Source organism: Larimichthys crocea, chromosome III (assembly GCF_000972845.2).
Source record: "Larimichthys crocea isolate SSNF chromosome III, L_crocea_2.0, whole genome shotgun sequence".
NCBI classification, from domain to species: domain Eukaryota; kingdom Metazoa; phylum Chordata; class Actinopteri; family Sciaenidae; genus Larimichthys; species Larimichthys crocea.
This window is the reverse complement of record NC_040013.1, coordinates 6,026,256-6,046,840: the sequence shown is the minus strand read 5'-3', so window position 1 is coordinate 6,046,840 and position 20,585 is coordinate 6,026,256. Positions and strand designations below refer to the sequence as shown.

The window sequence follows — 20,585 nt, the reverse complement described above, 5'->3', positions numbered from 1 at the left end:
TCACCTACACACTAATTTGAATAAACTTCTGACTAACATAGTTTGGTCTGACTCCTGTCTCTGGATCCAGACTTCACAAACCTACAGTGACGGTATTTAGGACTGTAATAATACTTCTTTCTGGTTTGACTCCAGTGAAATGGCGATAGATCAGGCTCGTGAAAATCATGTGCACGCTGTTTAGTCATCTCCTGTACTTTTACTCTCCTTAAATCCTCTCGTTTCCTCACCCCTAACACATTTAACAAATAAAACTCGAGCCTGCCCTGTTGATGACGGGTCCGACCTGAATAACACAGCCACGTTGTCAAATATTAACTGGTCATATTGATTAGAAAAAGGGGGCAACGAGAAAAATTGGTTATTTTGTTTACTTACGTGAATAGGGGAGTGGGGGCGGGGCGTTTGTTCGTCTGGACCAATAGGATCACGAGGAAGCGTTGACTGACGTGGATTCTAACCAATGCCTGAAGCGTGCAGCTGGACAAACGGTACCACGGCACAACGTTTTCCCCCCTCGACGTTAAGGCAAAGAAACAGTGGATTTACCCGTTTTCTTTAAAGCCAACAACGCGAACAAACTGACACAGGAGACACGTGTTTGTTTATCGTACTGGAGACTATTGGAGAAAAACATTTACAGTGGGGTTTTCCTGTGACACCCGGGACCGGAAAAGAGCCGTTTTCCCCCCGACAGCTGGTTCGCGGATCCCCCTGTTTGCACTTGAAGTTGTGTGGTGAGTCTGTTGTTGTTGGTGGAGTGAAGGGGGGAAGCTAGCTGTTTGCTACAAGAAAGAAAGAAAGACAAAAAAGAAAGAGCAACGAGGAGGTCTAACTGTCAACAGCGTTAACTAAAAAGTAATTAACTCAGCTTATTCTCCGTGTAGGAGCCGATTTCTTTATGTTTTACACCAGTTTTAACGACTAACGGCTGGCTGCTTTTTGTGTAGCGCCACTAAAGTCTCCAGATATCCGTCAGGAAAGAAGACAGCTGTTATTAAGGAGGTGGTAAAACAAGTTCAGAGTGTTAACTCGCGTTATAAGTCGTCGTTTTGTGGTAGAAAACATCATTAGACTGTCAAATTTATGAAAATATGGAGTCTGTAGATCTTTAATCTATAGGCTGTTACTATATACACAGTGATTTGAACAGCAATGTGGCCGGTTCTTCATCATTACAGTCGTTTAGTGCTCCTTATAAACGTCAATTAAAGTGTAACTTGTTACTTTATATGTCATTATCCCACAGAAATGCATTTATTTCCGAAGCCACGCAGGCATTTGTGTTTTGGAGGAGAGTAAAGAGAGTAGTGGTGGAGGTGGAGGTGGCGTGGTGGAGCCTGAGGGATGTTTGTTCACATGCTGCGTTCACGGACTCGTTCTGAGCCCCGATTTTCAGCGTGTCGACGTTACTGTGACGCGTCGCGCTGAAATGATTAAATGACTTTATTAGTTTCCTAACCTTTTAAAGCGAACGTGTCTACTCGTGAAATCGTGGCTTTGGGGACTGTTTATGTCTTCTGAGGTGTTAACAGCTCCCCTGTGAGATGGTTGCACTTGAATCGTTTTTAAAGGCGCAGAGAGGTGAAGCTAGCCACCATTTTACAAGAGAGACAGAAAAGATTAGTTCAAGGTCTGACAGATTAAGCACTTTGTTTGTTTACTGTCATATTTTCAGTATGTCTTACATTTATCCAGAAACTTGTGTTAAGCAGCAACAATTTTGATAACTGATTTATGGAAAAATAACAAACACTACCTGGCTCCAGTTGTCATGTGTACTTCTTTTCTCTCTTGTATATCACTGAAAGTTGAATATTTTGGCTCTTTCTTGGACTAAGCTTGAAGACGTTACCTTGAACTCTACAAAATTGTGACGGGCATTTTCTCTGTTTTCTCACATTTAATAGACTAAAACAATGACACGATTAGATTTAAAAATAGTTGTCTTGTTGATGATGAAAAGCTGTAGTTGCAGCCCTTTATAACGTGTTTATTTAGCTATAGCTAAACACGCTCTATAACAAAATGTGTCCTTTACGTTCTAAAACTATTGTAGTCAAATTCAGTACCCTTACGTTAAACCTTGTTTTTGTAAAGGTTCAAATGTTCACACATTGATATGATGATGGACAAAATGTTAGAAACAGTTATCATGATGCAATAAAACAACAAAAATAAGCTGATTGTGAGAAGTCACAGGGAGAGTGTCCCACAATGTCAGCTGCTGTCAGTGTAACTAACAAAGTGAACTACTACAACGTCCAGAGAACAAAGTAATCGTAATATCTATTTCAGCCATTATCCGCAAAGCCTGGATCTTATTCAATCTTGGATCCATCATCTGATCACACACTATTAGCCTCTTGGGATCTGTAGGAATGGAAGTAATGTGGTGGGATGTAACAAGATGTTGTGTAGCTGTAGCTGGTTGCATATCCGGGCCACATCTGTTTCTGTGCATCGCTGCAAATACTTTTCTGCACAATAAACAAACATCTAGTCTTTCTGACAGAACTTTTGGTCAGTTTGTTTTTCCATTTTCTCTACATGTGCACGTTTTCCTGCATACAGTATGTACTAACATGTGTCAGCATGTTCTGTATATTGTTGCTTGCCCGCATAAAGCAGTATTATATACATTCATATATATATATATATTTGAAATTGGACTGGTCGATGTGGTTGAAATCATAATATCAACATTACTGAATTTTTCAGTATACATGTAGATCATGACGTGGCCAATGCAATATTGTGCATAATATCAAACTAATGTTAAAAAGCAAAGCACTGTTCATTACTCTTCATACTGTATCTGTTAAACAAAAACTTAGATAAGAGGATTTGTTTTTAATTATAGTCAAAACTAGGGCTGTGACAATTACTGGATTAATCAACGTTTGGAGTTATAAATCAGGCAAAAACAGCAAGAATGGCAACATGTAACTTTGTTACAACCACGCTTTAATGTGATATTTGTCTTCTTTTCTTCTGTGTATATCTATAACTGTAAACATGTTTGGAGTCAGCACAGATAAAACAAGGCCTCTCGAGATGTTACCTTGTTGGGAAATTGTGGGCATTTTTCACATTTTTCGCGTCCATGTGAAGTTGTGGACTTGTTAAAGTCCCACATTCCTCAGGGGACGTGAATGCGGCGCCGCACCACGTGACCGGCCCAGCTCTCTAACGTTAGCAAGGTGGCTAACAGGATTTAGCTAACAGAGCTACGTTGCAGCAGAGTAATCCCCCGACCGGAGGAGCGACGAGCACGCAGTCCCCGCCGTGTACTTGCAATAACTTTGTGTAACGTTACACTTCAAAGCGAACGCGGAGAGCACGATGCCAGGTAACTTTAACGTGTTTTTTTATTTTTTTATTTCTTCAAACCGTGTATTTTGTCGGTGTGTCTCGTGTGTGTGTGTCGGTGAGAAGCGGAGGCTTGTTTTGTTGACCTGCTTCGCTGATGCAGCCATGCTGTAGCAGCGTGCTAGCTGATAGCGGAGCGAGCCGACTTTGTTTGGCCTCGAGCATCCTAACGGGGCCGGAGTTTGACCTCCGCGCTCGGTTTGCGCGTTTTAATAGCGCGTGGTTTGCGTTTAACTCGCCGCGTTGTTTGCGTTTGAGCCGTTTTCACGCAAACGGACGCGACGTCTTTGATGAAAATAATTGTTATCAGCCACCCAGCCCGCTACCCTTTGTTGTTGCTAGGATAGCTTTCACCTTAGGCCCGCACACTGACAGCACAGCTATGTGTAGCTTAGCCACTAGCCCCCCTTTAGCATTACCTCGGCTAACACCGTCCAATCCCTTCACCAAGTTTCCAGGTAGGCCTGAACACCTGGTTTAGCCTGTTAGCCCTCTGAAGACATTAGCGGGCTATAAGCCACTACGACACGGCTCCTGTTACACACAGCTCACTAACTGTTACATTACATAATCTGTTATGTAGCTGTTTATTCCGTGCACTTATTAGGCACACTGAACTGAGTTTTATATAAATGGAGTTGTACGTACTGTCGCCGTGTTCTCCTGTTTTTGTCGCTCTCCTCGGATCAGATCTGTGTTTTGAGATTTTTATTTTTCACATGTAGGTACACGAAGTATCCCGAGCTCCTCTAAGGAATGAACAAACGACACTCCTCAGCGGACTGGCATCAAATTTTTCACGTGTTGGATTCAACATTTTGACCTATTTAAATCAAATTTATAGTTTTTATTATTACCAAGGTTTATCCTGCTTATTTCTGTTTACAAGTCAGTCCACACTCAGGATAAATCAGATGTCAGCTGATGTTTTCATTAACTTAGTTTTATAGCTTCAATCATTTATTAATCAATAAATTAACTGATCTAACGTAAATTTTCTTGAGTAAAAGTCCAGTCGTCAAATTGCTTTTCTTCTTTTGTCCAGTAGTTCAAAATAACATTAAAGTGAGAGAAATGGAAAATTCCTCTTTTTTGGCAACGTGTTACTATTAAATATTTATTTTTCCTTTTTTTTTTATAAATGACTAAAACGATTCATCAGATACTCTAACCTTTGTGGATGATTTTAGTTTGTGAAGTGGCAGAAAATGGTAAAGTCCATCATAGGGTCACATGGCTGAATGTGTAACTTCAAATGTCTTAAATATTTCATTTTCAGATGCACAGAAGCCGTTGGAGTTAAAATGATTGGTGGTTTATGAAACTAGTTGCTAAATAACATGTTTAACAGTGACATTGCAGGGGTTTTCCTTCACTTTTTAACAGAAGTACACCTCCAGTTTATTTCAAAGGAAATCCACATGTACATCTGCACTGGAAGGAACATCCAGAGTGCAACGTAAAGTGTCTCAGGTCACAGAATAATAAAGTAATCCGACTCGAGCGCAATCATTTTGGCCTTTCTGTTAGTTTTCTCTGAATTTAGATGTCAGTCCGTGAGCTGAGCAACGTTTTATCCTTTCCTCCGTTCATCCTTCACCCTCATCGACTTGGATCAAATCACTCTGTGCTCGCAGGCACGGAGGATGCTCGACTCCGCTAACTAAATATTACATGGTGACCAACACATGGTTACGCAACATGAACATGTTAAGTGCTACGCGCAGTACATAATGGTACAGTGCTTGCTGTCTTCACTGTTCCTTATTTGTGATGGGTCAACCGCCGTGTACTCTGAGGTCTCCTGAGCAGAGGAACGCTCACGGTGACTCTCAGCTACTGATTTCTACGTCAGGGATGCACATGATACTCATTAGCTTTAAGGATTTTGATTTAATCTGTTGATTCTTGTTTGCAAATATAGTATCTTTGTTCATTTATAGGATGTCAGAAATGGTGGTAATTGTCTGTCAGGTTGCTTGTTTTGTTCAAAACTCAGTGATATTCAATTTAAGATATGAAAAGGGGAAAAAAAGCAGCAATACTAATAGTTGAGCTGGAACAAGAAATGAGTATAGCTCTTTTGCTTGAAGAATAACTAACCTCAGTATATTTCTGATTATGCTGAGACCTCTCACTGCCACGCCTGATGTCTGAAACTGAGTGCAACACACCTCAGGTGCTCAGTAAACTTTGGCAGCTGATGATAGAAGTCTGCGTTGGTCCATAACACTTTATTGACTCCAGTCGACATGAAATCTAAGACACTGACACACATGCAGGCTGACAGTTTTATCATCGACCACAGATGGACTGACGGACAAACTGACAGGCAGATGCACCTCCTTAGTCTACTAACCTACTTAGATTACACGTTTATTTGAACTCCTTTAGAGGACATCGTGTCCGTGCTGTCACCGTACAGTGAACAGCAATCTGTCTCGGGTCACACTGTACTCACATTCGTTTGTTACATCGGCCAAGGTCAGGAAAAAAAAACAGGCGGCCTGTAGGTGTCAAACATTATGTCCGGAATTTAGAAATCAGGCGCTGCTGGGAGTTAAATGAAGTAAAGTCAGCCCTCGCCAGCCCAACAGCACAGCCATGTGTCTGCATCAGGCTGACCCTGGAGCTGTGTGCACGGCTCAGTTGAGATCATCGTTTTTTTTTTCTTTTCTTTTTTTTTTCTCCCCTCGAGGCCGCAGTTGAGTCATGACAAGTCTGTTGGAGCTGGCTGGCAGTCTGAGGATTGTGTCATTATAGTGGCCATTTATCAACCGAGCAGGAGTTCTGTGTCTGTCGCTGACCAATCATGTGCAATCACCTTTTGTCCAAGTTAGGCTAAGTGTAGTTTACTTGTGATATGGTATGTTTATTGGACGTTTTTTCAAGCAGAGTTAAGGGTTTCAAACTGTTTGTGCGGCAGCTGGCCGTGTTTTCTTCAGCAGTGTTGTGCAGTACAGATTATCTCTCTGGATAATTGGCACCAAAGTACAAATTTAATGTTGGTGTAGCTGGAATCTGCGCTGATTCAAAGACGTGGATTCATGACAGACTTCTCCTTCTTTTTAATAACGGTTACTCATCCGAGAGCAGCAGGAGTTCACACCTGCAGCACCTGCCTTGCATCCTTATGTACGATGACTCACTGATTTAACGTTTCTACCAATACCGCTCTCACTTCAGCTTTTCTTTAGGGCTTTGCCGTCCTTCCCTTCGACTTAAAACTTACCACACACTGTATTTAAACATTGTGTGGAAATGAGGAAGTTGACATTGTGCAGTGTTTTCTTTGTTTTCTTGGTGCGAGCCAGCTGATTTAACACTCTTGGCGTTTGTTTGCTTGTGGATGTCGCTGCATGTTTTCATGTCGGTCTGGCCCTGTGCGTCTTCCTGGTTAATACTAACACACTGTGGCCTCCATGAAACTCGCCAAGCTGAAAAACTACTGATTGCAGTCATAAAATGTCAACGACTCCATTAAGCCCTCAGACTCATTTGGGTGTTTGCTGTAAGAACATTTTAAGACTTCAGAGTAGTTTTGGCAACCAGGATCAGTCCCAGCTGTCCTCAGGTCTGTTTCTTATACAGATCAATTGTTCTTCGACGGTTTTGTTTATGAGCAGTGAGACCCCATGAAGACTTTTCCTACCCGTGGGAACACTTTTCCAGCTGTAGCTGAAATGTAATTGTGTAAATTGAATCCTAGGCTGAACGTTGGGAGCATCAATTCAGATGAGATATGGTAAATTTAACAGCTTTTAAGACCCGGTCTTTCTTTTTCTAAAAAAAAGTTTTTGTGTCCCTGTTTTTATGACATGACCAGTTTTCTAACTATTACGCTTATGTAACTGTTCTCATGCAGAGCCGGCTGAGATGAGCGGTCCAGAGGTGGCCAAGACACCGGGAGGAGGAGCTCCAGGCAAGGAGGGAAAGGAGCCGGTGGCCAATGGGCACGCAGGAGAGGGCAATGACGCCAACCCCTTCGCTGAGTACATGTGGATGGAGAATGAAGAGGAGTATAACAGACAGGTGTGTGTGCTCGGACTGTTTCACAGATATAAAGCTCACACAGGAACTTTTATCTTTTAGGATTCAACAGATTTTTGGCTCGACTCTCATCCCTTCTTTCTATTTGGTGTCAGTCCCATTTTGTCTCTCCATTATGCCCCACGCCCTCTTATCATCTTCCTCCTTCAAACTCGGTGTCATCTTGGATAATTTAGCAGGATGAAATAAGGTTTAATCCAACTCCGAAGTTCTCGTACTGCGGGCTCTTAATTTGATACCATCCTTGAGGTTGTGCTCCGACCACCATCAGCACCGTCACAACTTCTTCTCCTGGTTCGTTTCAGTGAAACCACACAGGACTCTGGCAGAAAACACAGGCATGTCCAGCCAAAAAGTTAAACCACAACGTCATCTGCCTGTGCTGGCCAGTTGAGACATGTCAGGGATATGTTCAAGATCAGTTAGAAACGGCGTCTCCATTACGCAGTTTGTCCACCAGAGAGCACTGCCATGATTTGTTTATAGCCCTGTGAAGTGTCCCACTGGGTGCATATGTAGGTCACACTTCTTTTAAGAAAAACAAATGGAATGGACAGTTTTTATTTTGTGTTTATGGAAAAAATGATAACAGCTGACACAGTTTTTAGGTCAAATATCTGACTGCCTCTAAAAAAAATAAAGTATGAATATTTGTGAAATACTGTTCCATTGTACTGCAACCCCACTGTACAGTGTTAACTCATGGATCTAAAGTTGGACTTACTGTTTGTGCGCTGACTGTTATTTGAGAACGGACAAACAGAAACTCGCTCTTCCTGGTCGCCCTACCCGTCCCTGATTTTTCTCCCCAGTACCTGCAGCAGCATGCCCACACCAACACACCTTCTCACATTTTAACACGTAGCCGGCTCTGCATTAATAAAAGGGTGACGTCTCTCCTCCCTGCGCATGCTTTTCCAGATTGTGATCTTGCAACAGATTTGTGGTTTTGCTAGGCTGCTGAGGAAAATGAGAAGTTTGAGTTATACTTATCCTCGTGCTTCTTGCGATACTGTATCCCCCCTGCGTGCCCTCCTGTACGTTCAGCTCCAGCATTTTGTTTTGTCTTCTGCTCTCCCCATGCCCGTGACAGGTTCTCAGGGCAGCCGTTTACCTCCTCTCCCTACAAACACGCCCATTTTTGCCTTTATGCCTCACTCTTCTTGTCCTCTCCTCCTGTTTTTTCTTTTTGGAATGTGGATGCATCTGGAGTTACTTCGACCCAATTTTAATCAGTTGAGCGACATAAATAGTGACTACCTTTTTTACAAATCAGTCTTCCAATATTTAGTATCCCTTTCAGCTCTCGGGTCTTTTTCTCTTGCTTGGTTGGATGAGTCACAGATGAGATGAGAACACGTACATTAAGAGAAGATTGCTGTTTGGGGAAACTGTCCACTCACTTGTCATGCAAATAATCTCAAAATAAATCCTCCCGTTCCTGCTCCGTCCATCCATCCTCTCACCCTTTTAATTTTCCTCCACAATTTCCCTGACCATGTATTTACGTCACTCATGTCTCTCTCGACGTCCCAGGTGGAAGAGGAGCTGTTGGAGCAGGAGTTCTTGGAGCGCTGCTTCCAGGAAATGCTGGAGGAGGAGGACCAAGATTGGTTCATCCCTTCACGCGACCTCAACAACCAGGGCGTGGGGCAGCTGCAGCAGCAGCTCAACGGCCTGTCGGTCAACGATCACCACAGCAACCTGGAGGAAGTGGCGGTGAGTCAGAGACTCATTCAGTTTCATGACAATTTATTTTTCTTAGTTTGGGTTAAAGAGAATCTGTTACTTACTGTTTGTCTCTTTCTGCAGAGGAAGAGCGTCTTGAACCCCGAGGCGAAGGAGTTTGTCCCGGGGAAGAAATACTAGGAGTCCCCCTCACCCCCATGGAGCCTCCACGCGCACACACATACACAGACACACACAGCAGTCCTCACATGTTCTCAGAGACTCTGGCGGCCACGACCGCGCACACACTGATTTTTCTCACACGCACTCACACATGCGCACACACACACACCTACACACTTGAAGTCAGTGGCGTGCTGGCAGGCCCAGTTGGGGGGTGGGGGGATTTCTTTTTCTTTTCATTTTTTTGTTTCTTTAATCTTTTTATTTCCTGTTTGTTTCTTGTAAACTGAGGGACATTGGGAACAGGGGTGGGGGATGGGTGTAATACCAGCACCGCCCTGCTGCGGGCGCTAGCTCATCATTGCATTTCAGATGACACTGTTGATGTTTACAGAGCACGCAGATCTCATCGATGTCCCCTTTGAACCGAGGCAGCTACCAAGGAGTGATGCCAGGACAGAACTTTAATTCATAACATCGAAATTTTAAAATCACTTCACATGCTTGTTAATTTGTGTGCTGTCAAATTTGAAAAATAAAAAAAATAAAAAAACACCACCAGTAGGTCGAGGGTTTCCATGACGGTGAGATCAGAGAACGACGAACATTTCAGGGGACTCGGCGGGCTTCTGCCGCTGCTCTGTAGAGTCACCACGGTCAGTCAAACCCGTTAACGTTTGCTCAAATGACGTCACAAGCTCCCCGTGACATCACAGCTCTTGCTCATCTAGAAATGCGGGTTCATATTTGTATCTGCAGCGGCTCCGTTCCAAACCAAATACAGACTTCACCCTCCCCCCATTCCCTGCCGATTTTTCATTCTTTTTCTTTGGAAGTGATCTTAACAGAAGTGGACAGGTGTTATCATGGATAAGAAATTATTTTCCCAATTTATGTGGAAGTCCATGTTTATCTTTTGTCCAGCTTAGAACAGAGGTATGAGTTCCCCCAATTGCACCAAGTTTGAGTTTAGCCAGAAAAATATAGAGGGAAGGTTGGAGCTTTTTGAGCCTCAGTTATTGGCATTTTTTTTTTTTTGTTTTCTTCATCCTTTAGTTCAATTTGGATTCACGGGGTGCAGTAAACAACCTTGTTACAGGGGAGTATTTGGTCTGGAACAATGCCACTGCCTCTTTTCTGCCGGAACAGCTTGGTTTGTCTAGCATCAGATCAAGTGTCCATATCCAAATCAGGTTTTCAAATAGCCTCTCCTCTTTTTTTTTGTTTTGTTTTCCTCTCTCTTCATGTTTTGAGGATGAGGCATTTTGTGTCTCTACTGGGTACAGTAACCTGTGGTGTTCATTCAGTCCTGAATGCAGGAGGAAACGTAAGGGGGGCAATATCGTCACGGCGTGGCCTCCTTTCTGTCCTCCTCCTTGTAGGTTGACTTCTTTTGGGGAAGTTCCATAAAAATGTTTGTCGTGGTCTGGCTTTCCCTGAAGCATTGCCCCTTCAGTGCAAGTATAATCTCCGTTAAGTTGTGAGCCAATAGGAAACAGTTGTATATGTGAAGATGCTTTTTAGGAAACCCAGATCCGTATCAACCGTAAATCCTGAATTTGGTCTGTTTTTCTAGTTCTCAGCCACTTTTTGGCTTAAAAATGCAGAGGCAGTATTGTCATGAGGGAAAGTCTTGTGATCCGAACGTTAATCTTCTTTATGCCACTGTTCATTTGTGGTAATAGCAGCGGCAATAATGTCTGGTGTATTTGACTGTATTAGTGTTAAGTAGACACTTGGGCACTTGAAAACTGCATTTACATCCATGCAGCGTCTCTGATTTTCAGCCCAACAAGTCGTCAAGTGTGTCCTTAAAGCGTGCAGTAGAAATTTGGTTAAAATGGAACTTCCTCACACAGTGTTGGACCACAGCTGTCGAATGGCACCCTGGTGAAGCCAATAGGAATGTCCGCCAGGTGGATTGTACAACATGAAATCATTTTTGGTGATTTTGTTTAGATGAGTTAGATGACAGAAGCCGCTGAAAAAAAAAAGAGAGGTCCAGAAGACACAGAGTATGAATTTCAATACAAATAAAAATAATGAAAAAAGATGAATAAAGATGTTAAAGACAATTTGCTCTGTGTTTGTCTTTTGTTGGTTTTTGGAGATGAACCTGGATGTGGTATGTTTGTCTCACACACCTGTGGTTTAATAAACAAAATGACTAATTTAACTGTAGTATAGAAATGATATTTTAAATAATCCATATAGATTTCAGCACCAAATTGTCCAGGTGAAGGCTGGAGAACAATTAAGTTTATTCTAACACTTAACTGCATTAGCCAAATTGATGATCCACTGAAAGTTTGGCCTTGCAAACACTGACCGGTAGAAGCCTCAGTTGCAAAAGTGACGTTTATAGACAAACATGTCATGAGGCCTTAACAGATTATCAATGCCAGTGTTCTGTCTTTTAGAGCTTTAAAATGAATACTCTGTAATTTACTTTATTTCTATATATTATCTAGAGACTGGACGGAGCTTAACCAGCTTAAGCAACTGCTACTCCCACCATGTAAGAAAGAGCACCACCACAGGTCCTTCATTCCCACAGCTCTTTAACACCAGCATGACTTCATTCAATATGTCATTTCTTATCCATCTGTGTGTATGAGCCGCTGTGACTGTGAATTTCCCTGTTGTGGGATCATTAAAGTCTCTAATCTTATTAATATTCTAAAATTGTCAACATAAAATCAGATGTCATATAATCTTTTTTTCTTGCTTTCTTGGAGTCTTGCATGTCTGCTCTGTACTTATCTTTCCTTTAAAACTGAACGAGCATTACAAAACGTATCTATTCCTGATAATTTAAAACAATTATAATAATTTCATCCCCTAAAAAGTCATTAAGTCCCTGAACTAAACTCTTTGAGTGTCCTTGCCTAAACTGCAGTGCCACTTTAAAGAAAAATCGGAACGCCCTCAATGGCAAATGTTAGGACAAACTGTCTGTAAATACGAAGAGGACGTCGAGAAGGATACGTGCTGTTATTTGGTCAGGAGGCCACATGTCATGATGACCTCTGCAGGCTTTGGGCAGGATTGCAACATAATACAATATTCCTGTCTAATCGTACTGAGGTACAGTATTGTGGAACACTTTGAAGGACTGGTTCAGGGTGTCTGATGACGTGCCCGCATGATGCAGTCAGTATTGTGCTACTTGCCCATTGCAGAACAGGAGAAGGTTGCACCCATTTCCTTCATGTGTTCACCATGGCAGCACTCTGTTTCGTGTGTTGACGTTATGAAACATCCATGCTGGTGTGTTTTCACAGCACAGTTTTAAAACAGTAATGAGCCAAGCTGAGCTCATAACATTCTGGTGTGGTTATGAGCAGTCTAAAAAAAAAAAAAAGAGTCACGTCTGATATTTATGTGCTAACCTGAAGAGTGCAATTAGGGCGCAAAGCTGAGCTCCGACTGTAGCCAAAGAGTGGGTGCGTCCTTTACTGTGGCTTTGGTTGTAGCTAATGCTGTGGCCAGCTGTATTTATTGGTGTGGCTGTGGCTGTGGTTGTAGATGTATGGCTACTTCTCCAGCTGTGATTTGTGTCTGGCTGTCTAGTATTGAAAATCCAGACCCTCCCACCAGGATCTGAACCCGGTTCGTCTATCAGATACAGCTGTGTCACCCATACGCCGCAGGAGTCGCTGATGATACTGATAATGTGCAGAACTTTAATTTGCATACATAAAGTATCTGAATACATGGATATTTAAACCTCTTCCTGACAGTACGATGACAACAAGCTCACACATTTTACTGTCTCATTTGGGTGACTGCCAGCAGATGGTTTACTGCTGTGTTATGACTCATCGTCAGCTTCCTCATCTATCCCGAGGCAAGGTAACTGAGAATCACAGACGCAAGCTTGACCACTACCTCAGTCAGGAAGTATTTTTCACATGTGGTTCTCTGCCTGTGGGCGGTTGGACGGAGAAGCAGCACTTTTTAACTTTGCTTGCCGACGTGCAGCATTTTCTAACTTGTTCACCATGTTTAACAAAGACACGCAGACAACCTTTTCTTTTACTCTGCCGTGTATTCAAACAAAAATTGATGTTTAGAATGACGCGTGAAGTATCTAGTGATGAGGATGAACGTCACTCTGCTTGATCTAAGGCTGGGCCCACTAAGAGAAGATACAAGAACATAAAAAAAACAGTAAACAGGGCTAGAGTTTGGTGATCATCACACACAAACACACTCAGCTGACCTCTCCTCTCCTTACCCCAGCAGCGTAGCTGGCTTGGTACTCTGTCTGCCACGGCGTCCTGCAGGGCTCTGCTCTGTAGCCAGCCGGCTGCACATGGCTCAGAGATTGTGTGCTGCCAAGAGGGATGCCAGGAGGAGAGGTTTGCATTTTGAAGCAATAACTATTCGGGCACTCGGGTTTCCACGCACAGCTGAGAGCGAGGGGAAAGGAGAGAAAGTGTCAGAAAACAACACATAGGGCACAAGAGGGTTTTGTGAGAAGAAATAAAAAATAAAAATATCTGTGGCTTACCAACTGCACTGACTAGAAGAAGGAGGCTGAAGGTAGTTGCTGGTTTTCAGTCCAAAAGCTGGTCTCAAGCCACTCTGGAAGGCACTGTTACCCCAACTGTCAGCATCTAATCAAGAGAATGACAATCAAATACTGTACTTAAAGGTACCGTGTGTAGGATTTACACACAACAATAGTGAAACTTTCATTTCATTCAGTCATTCATTCAGGGTGAATCATAATAGCTTTGGTGATTTCTGAAACTTTGATTTGTCCAATAATACAGTTCATAACCAAATAAACTGAAGACACTCCTCGGTTGAGTTTTGCTGAACTGCAATGTGTTGACAATGGTAAATATTATAACTGCTTACCATCAGCATGTTAGCACTGTTATTGTGAAAGTGTTAGTATGCTGATGTTAGCATTCAGCTCAGAGTACTGTTGTGTCTGGGCACAACCTTGGAGCTGAAATTACTTTATGATTACTTTAAGTTAAAAACAAACTTTCCTGTGTCTACAATCTTCTGTAAATTGCCTCAGAAAAGTGTTTTTTCTTTGTGTCTTTTATGTCGCTGCAGAAGGTTTGAGTGAAAGATTCTGCATCATTGGACAAGTGTGTTTCTGTCAGAAAGAGTTGGTCTACCATTGACTGTGATAAGTGAACTAGAGGCGACAGGAAAGTGCAGCAGTCCAGCTTCTCTGCAGACAGATCTAAGGATATCTTTACAGCAGGCTGGACCAACATGAGATGCCATCACAATCACACCTTGAAGTGCACAAGTAAAAAAAAAATATATAGTTTGTAGTCTGTTGACACAGTAGCAGGCCAAGAAATGGCAGAAATCTGCAGCTCAAGTAAAAAATGATTTGATGAATGACTCTAAAACAGCAATCTAACCTTCCTCGTAGAGAATATCAATCTTGTCTTTTGCCTCCTGCTGCTCCAACACATTAGCTGTCAATAGAAGAAAATGATGTGAAGATGTGTGTGTTTGTGATTATATGAGTGTGCGTCTGAGACATAGAGAGACTTCCTTACTCTTTCCACCAAAAACATAGTGCAGCTGGCCTTTCTCCTCGCCAAGTAAAGGCCCAATCCCTCTGGCAACTCCCGCTTCCTTTGTCCGGGTGGAGCCAAAAACCCCGGTCTCGGAAATGGAAGTTGCAAATGTAGGCAAGAAAGCAGGGAAGGGGGAACAACAGGGAGGCTGAAAGATACAGAAAGAGTGAGGGTGATGGTGGTGGCGGTACCTGTTACCAGGAAATAAAGGACATTGTTGTGAACTTACTATATGTGAGTGTGTGTTGACATGTGAACAGCACTGTGAGCCGTAGGCGTCGTTGGCTGTCTTGTAAAAGTAACGACGAAATATAGGCCAGGTTTCACGATCAGTCTGTGAAAAACAACTTGACAGTGAGTCAGCTGACACATCAATTAATCTGTGTGTCTATCCATCCATGAATACATCCAACCTGAGGTGGGTTGATAAACGCAGGAGCAGCTTTAGCTTCAGTTCTGGGCTCCCACCGGATGACCTCTGGGTGGCGCTCATTGAAGGGTTTGTAGTCACTACTGTAAGTGGTGACAAACGGGTCCCAAGGCATCAGCCCCAGGGTCTGAAAGTGAAAAACACACATTGTGACAGTGTTACCTAACAAAACTCACTGTGTGTGTGTGTGTGTGTGGTCATACATAATACTGCAGGTTAGCCCAAAGACAGGATTCACACCTTACAGTAACATCAGGAGACAACAGACCTTTTTTCACAACAGCCATGTTCAGGTTTCATTTCATTTAGTGCAGCAGAGCATTTCCAGTGAGCCAACATGCAGCCCAGCAGCACTGTGACTGTTTGACCTGAATGGATCTGAACCTTAATTAGTGACACCTGTGTTTATTTCAGGTCAAAATGGTTTAACCAAGCAAAGCTGGCAAACAGCATAAAAATGTAGAAGTATTTCAAAATAAAAAATGTAGAGGTACTTCAAAATAAAAGTTTTGATTTAGGGTAAATATACTATTAGTAAGAGTACTCAATTCAGTAAAAATGGCCCCTGCGGATGTTACTATCACACATTACTGGGTTATAGTAGCATTTTATTGCTGTAACTATGTGAAAAATGTGAAGTATAAATCTGTATAAAAAACAAGAAGTGTAAAGTAGCAAGAAATAGAAATTACTTAAGTAGAGTACAGTGAAACTCTTCATCCTTGACTACTGTGCTTTAGTAAAATACCAAATGCCTTCATGCGTCTCAACTCAAAGCTGCTAATGGGTAATGGCTACTATCTAGTAGCCTTAAACACCCACAATAAATTAGCTTAGCACTTCTATTCAGCCACACATCATTTATATGCCTTGCATGTTAAATATTTTGATTATGGGGGATTTAATTCACTCTCACAGTGTCATTTTTTAAGGTCCAACAGACAGAACAAACTATATCAGACCAAAGAGCTCAAAACTGCCTGATAGCAGCTAGCAGCTATCTGGGAACAACATTTAACAATTTAACATATTTCTGTCCAAAACTGAGCTAAAAGTTATGTGAATATTTAAGTTATATTCGTCAATTGACCAAAAACACGACTCCATGTGAATAATTCATGTTTTTGTGTAACTGCTGGATGTATAAAGTAACTGTTAGATTCACCATATTTTGTGTTCACAGCTTGTTTCTGCTGCCCCCAAGTGGCCAAACATGATAAGTTTGAAGATCATGTGTACTGCATCATTAGTGAAACAACCTATGACACTGCTGTTAATTTGCATTTTTTAATAGTAGGAAACAATTTGATCTGCACTGACTGTACAAGTAAACTGTTCATAGTGCATCGTGACAACAAAACTTAATCACACTTCTCTAACATTATTTTGGCTGAAATAAAATAACAGAATTGTACGGGTTGTGGGAAAATCATTGCGCAAAGTAAAAGCAGAATTTAAACACATCCTCAGAAGTTGTTGAAATAATAATAAGAAAAGAAAAAATCCAAGAGAAAAGTTGCTCTGCATGAGCTGAGTTTTGGGTTTTGTAATAGTAATGCTGACTGACATAATGGTGCAGTTTGTGGAGGGTGATAAGTTTGCCTCCAGGCTGCAGACTCCATGTACAAGAGAGAGAAAAAGGTCAGCAACTGTGTGCAGCGGTGATAAAAGATGCAGCAGCAGAGATCTCATTTCAATTCAAAACATACCAGATAAAAAACAAAGAATCAAGGCACGCTATTGCAAAACTCAACCCAAAGATGAGAGAAAATTAACACTAGATAAATCAAATAGCTTTTTTTTACCTTCTGGTGTTTCATGGGAATCATCTGATAGTTGTTTGATTTCTCTCTGGTAGAGTAATCTCAATGCACCATCCCACCCAGGTGAAGCTAAACTGAGGAGTCAGTGGAATGTTTTTAATCAAACTGTATTTATTCTATTGATATTTAATCTAGTGCATGTGGCAGCACACACACATACCTGTTCTGCATTTCTGTCCTTTCCTGGCCTTTTTAGAGATTCAAACAGAATCACTGCTTTATACAAAGTACTGCATCATGTATGCCATCCCAGTAGTGCTACTGTAGTACTTTGGTGTTGAAGGTTTTATAATATTTCGGTCACTTTGTCACTATGTTTAAATTGAACTTCAGTTATCTTGATTATTCAAGTTCTGTCAAGTTAACAATCTTTTCATGAGAAATGTCAAATGTAAGCAAGTGTTCTCAACGTGCAAAGATTTGCAATGATAGAAATTACACTGTTGGAATATCCCCTGTGCACAGTGGTGTAGTGGTGACTGGAGAAGTGGGTATACACTTCATTCATAATGCCAGTTTCCTTTAAAGTGCCCAGCAAAGAATAAACAGTGACACAGTGAGGCTACTCTTACATAGTTAGCTCACCTAAAAATGTCTCGGTAATATTTAAACATTGTCACAACTTCTGCTGCTTGCAATGATGCACATCAGAGGGGATTCAGAAGTGGGTATACCTGATGCCAACTGAATGTATACCCTGTACTATACCACTGTATATGCAGCTGATCAAATCAAGCACTGTAGCAGAATTACATAATCATTATTATCATTATAATCTGATTAGCGAAGATGCTAATAATCATTACATTTTCCCTTGAGCTGATCTACAGACTGTGCAGCTGAACTCTCATTGGCTGCTGTTAAAACTGTGTCTGTAGAAGATTTTGGTGTTGGCTGCGTAATCCATAGTTATGGTGGCGCCCATGCTCCGAGCTCCCAGGCTAGCGCCGCCGAGGGCTGAAGACTGCTGTAAAACCAGGAGGCTGTAGCCATGGAAACGGCCTTTGAACCTGTCAGATGATGCCAATTTATCCAAGACCTCAGTGAACCCTGGTCAGAGAAGGAGAAGCAAAGAGAGGAAACTGAGATTTTAGTGGAACTTTCCACAGTTTCACTTCATTTTCTTTCAAAGTCAAAATGATCAGAGGTGAATGGACACTGACCTGGCTTCAGAAACTCCCAGCTCCTCCACACTAAGCCCTCACACAGGATGGGCAGGCCGAGGTCACCGCTCAATAGAGGCTGTTACAACAGACAAACAAAGACATTACAACAAAAAAAAAATCCATGTAGTGTGAATGTTTAGGACAAATGAGTGAAACCACACACGTTACCTCTTGTGCTGAAGGTAAGACTGCTTCTACGTGTTTTGCCAGAACTCTTCCAGCCTGGGAGAACACGTACTTGCAGAGAGCGTCTCCTGCTTCTGCACCTTAATCACACAAACACAAATATTTTTCATTTCCACTCTAACCTTTTATTTTTTTCTGTACCAAACATTAAGTGATGCACCACTTACCTTCAGCCAGCTTCTTGCAGAAACCAGCAAAGTGGGACTTCTGAAAGTTCCTGTAGAGGTGTGGCAGCATGCCCATCAGATCTGTAACCTGAGATAAACAAACATCAGAAGAGAGAAATGACGCCTCTCGGCTCAAAGGTGTTTTTGTTTTTTTTGTTCCAAACTCTGGTCTCAACACCGTTGTTGCTCTCTTACCTGGAAGTATTCCTCCATGAGTTTTCTGACATGTGTAATGTCATGAGGAGGAGCGACCAGGTCGTCTCTGGCATCGAACACCGTCTTCACCGCCAAATGAGAGATCCAGTATCCTGAGAGATAAACAGATGTTTAAAAGAGTTTGGTCCAGTCAATAAAGCTAGAAAAGATTCGTATACAGTACATATCGCCATAGTTACCTGATCCCTCATCGCCCATCATGTGACCCCAACCTCCGCAGCCGATTGGTGGGCCTTCGGGATTGACTAATTTGCAGTTAGAGCCAGTTCCTGATATCAACACCACGCCTCCTACAGAGAAAACAGAGCTGACTGGACTTATATGATAAAAACGATGAGTGTGTTGATCTCATTAAGCCAAAAAGTTTGGAAAGACGACCTATATGTGATAACACTTTTATATAGATACACCTAAGGGGTTAAAGTATAAAGCCTCACCCTGTTATGAGATTTTATGGTCATGATTTCAACTGTATCTGAAACTACGGGTGTCTTTCAAATGTTAATGTAGATCATGTAGTGTAAATGAATTTACAGCAAAACTCAACAACATCCGATAGCAGCACATTAGAACAGCACAAAAAGACTAGTTACCCTGATCGCTGGCTGTCGCCACGGCGCCGATGGCATCAGTGGTGATGAAGTAGTGTTGGCTGAGAGCGGGGAAGCGTTCCTTCATCTGTGCGATCAGTTTGTCGATGGCGTCCTTCTGCTCCCCTCCACTTAGAGACATGCCCTGCACACACACACACACACACACACACACACACACACACACATATATAAACAGCATTTACAACCTTCTACTTGAGACTTATTTCAACATGAAAAACTTTCATTTAGAAGTCAACAAGAGTGTTTGACTGACCACTGAGCATAGTGGCGTGTTTGGATCCAGTCCTGCCTCCACCTTGGCTCTCTGGACCATGTCATTGATGGTTTCAATACATTTGTCCACCCCGACCAACTGTAACACATAAACATCTGCCATCAGGACATTTGTTTCGATTATGTAAGAAAACTAAACTATCAAATACACTGTCTAATGTGTGCAACGCTCCATTCATCCATCATTCCTCCTTTGTTTGCGACATTTCTCCACTTGTTCAACCCAAACTACCTCCACCCCTACTCCTCCTCACCCAGTGGTTGGTGGACGGTCCCTTCGTCTCGGCCAGGATCTTTCCATCTGCTGACACTAACAAGGCAATGGAGTGACCCCCCCCACTAGAGACACAGAAACACATGCATACAGTGAATATATGTCAATACATCAATAATACAGATACAACTGATATGCATTTGCTGTGATATAGAAACTACACTCTATGTTTTTTAATTTATTTTCACGCGTACTTTTACACACATGGATTTTTTTTGTATAAATTGTTGCAAACTTTAACGTGGCACTGTAAGGGAGGTGATCACGAGACCAGTCTGGTCAAAATGAAACTAAGTTTAAGTTAACACACAGAGATTTTAAGATGGCAGTCGCGAAAACACGACCGGATAACAATGCAATGCACACTTACACTGACTGTTAATTGAAAAAAATTAAAAACAGGCAGGTTTTGTTGAATATTTGAACTCACCCCTCTACTCCTCCGTACACCGCTGCCATGTCTGCGCTTCCTGTTATGGTCCAGTCAAAGTGCGTCAATATCGCGAGAGGAGCGGAAACCTGCAATGCTGCCTGCTCACCAGTAGGGGTCAGCTGTGTTTAGTGAAAACAATCCTATAATGTATGAATGATGATTTTAATAATAT

General features: G+C 42.1%; 3 protein-coding genes across 6 annotated transcripts; 1 reads left to right on the top strand and 2 right to left on the bottom strand.

Moving 5' to 3' along the window:
- The first annotated feature begins 474 nt into the window (after positions 1-474).
- Positions 475-11,348, top strand: paip2b (poly(A) binding protein interacting protein 2B). Of its 2 annotated transcripts, none has more exons than XM_010729831.3 (4): positions 475-737; positions 7,238-7,404; positions 8,959-9,141; positions 9,235-11,348. In XM_010729831.3, the coding sequence occupies exons 2-4, from the start codon at positions 7,249-7,251 to the stop codon at positions 9,289-9,291; spliced, it is 396 nt and encodes a 131-aa protein (XP_010728133.1). In that variant the 5' UTR covers positions 475-737; positions 7,238-7,248; the 3' UTR covers positions 9,292-11,348. The 2 variants fall into 2 exon arrangements, with proteins under 2 accessions (XP_010728133.1, XP_010728126.1); XM_010729824.3 differs by lacking the exon at positions 475-737 and adding an exon at positions 3,180-3,352.
- A 1,173-nt stretch (positions 11,349-12,521) lies between these two features.
- LOC113743982 (uncharacterized) lies at positions 12,522-17,180 on the bottom strand. 3 transcript variants are annotated; one of them, XM_027278283.1, is made up of 9 exons: positions 17,067-17,180; positions 15,245-15,388; positions 15,061-15,165; positions 14,811-14,979; positions 14,670-14,726; positions 14,415-14,537; positions 13,790-13,895; positions 13,499-13,688; positions 12,522-13,414 (listed from the first exon to the last, which is right to left on the bottom strand). In XM_027278283.1, exons 1-9 carry the CDS (start codon positions 17,088-17,090, stop codon positions 13,400-13,402), a joined length of 933 nt encoding a protein of 310 aa, XP_027134084.1. In that variant the 5' UTR covers positions 17,091-17,180; the 3' UTR covers positions 12,522-13,399. The 3 variants fall into 3 exon arrangements, with proteins under 3 accessions (XP_027134084.1, XP_010728155.3, XP_027134085.1); XM_010729853.3 differs by having other exon boundaries at positions 13,514-13,688; XM_027278284.1 differs by lacking the exon at positions 14,415-14,537.
- nagk (N-acetylglucosamine kinase) lies at positions 16,535-20,535 on the bottom strand. Its single transcript, XM_010729845.3, has 10 exons — positions 20,411-20,535; positions 19,961-20,045; positions 19,687-19,785; positions 19,413-19,554; positions 18,999-19,109; positions 18,799-18,911; positions 18,604-18,691; positions 18,419-18,516; positions 18,248-18,326; positions 16,535-18,134 (listed from the first exon to the last, which is right to left on the bottom strand). Exons 1-10 carry the CDS (start codon positions 20,437-20,439, stop codon positions 17,932-17,934), a joined length of 1,047 nt encoding a protein of 348 aa, XP_010728147.1. The 5' UTR covers positions 20,440-20,535; the 3' UTR covers positions 16,535-17,931.
- Between the last annotated feature and the right edge of the window lie 50 nt (positions 20,536-20,585).

Coding starts and splice junctions, on each gene's coding strand:
- paip2b (XM_010729824.3), top strand. Junction 7,405..8,958: donor AAGAGGAGTATAACAGACAG/GTGTGTGTGCTC, acceptor TCGACGTCCCAG/GTGGAAGAGGAGCTGTTGGA. Junction 9,142..9,234: donor GCAACCTGGAGGAAGTGGCG/GTGAGTCAGAGA, acceptor CTCTTTCTGCAG/AGGAAGAGCGTCTTGAACCC.
- LOC113743982 (XM_027278283.1), bottom strand. CDS start 17,090: ATGATTCCCATGAAACACCAGAAG. Junction 15,166..15,244: donor CGTTTATCAACCCACCTCAG/GTTGGATGTATT, acceptor TGTTTTTCACAG/ACTGATCGTGAAACCTGGCC. Junction 13,896..14,414: donor TTCACTTATCACAGTCAATG/GTAGACCAACTC, acceptor TCTCTTGATTAG/ATGCTGACAGTTGGGGTAAC.
- nagk (XM_010729845.3), bottom strand. CDS start 20,439: ATGGCAGCGGTGTACGGAGGAGTAGAGGG. Junction 18,517..18,603: donor CTGCAAGAAGCTGGCTGAAG/GTAAGTGGTGCA, acceptor TGTGTGATTAAG/GTGCAGAAGCAGGAGACGCT. Junction 18,135..18,247: donor CTGGGAGTTTCTGAAGCCAG/GTCAGTGTCCAT, acceptor TTCTCTGACCAG/GGTTCACTGAGGTCTTGGAT.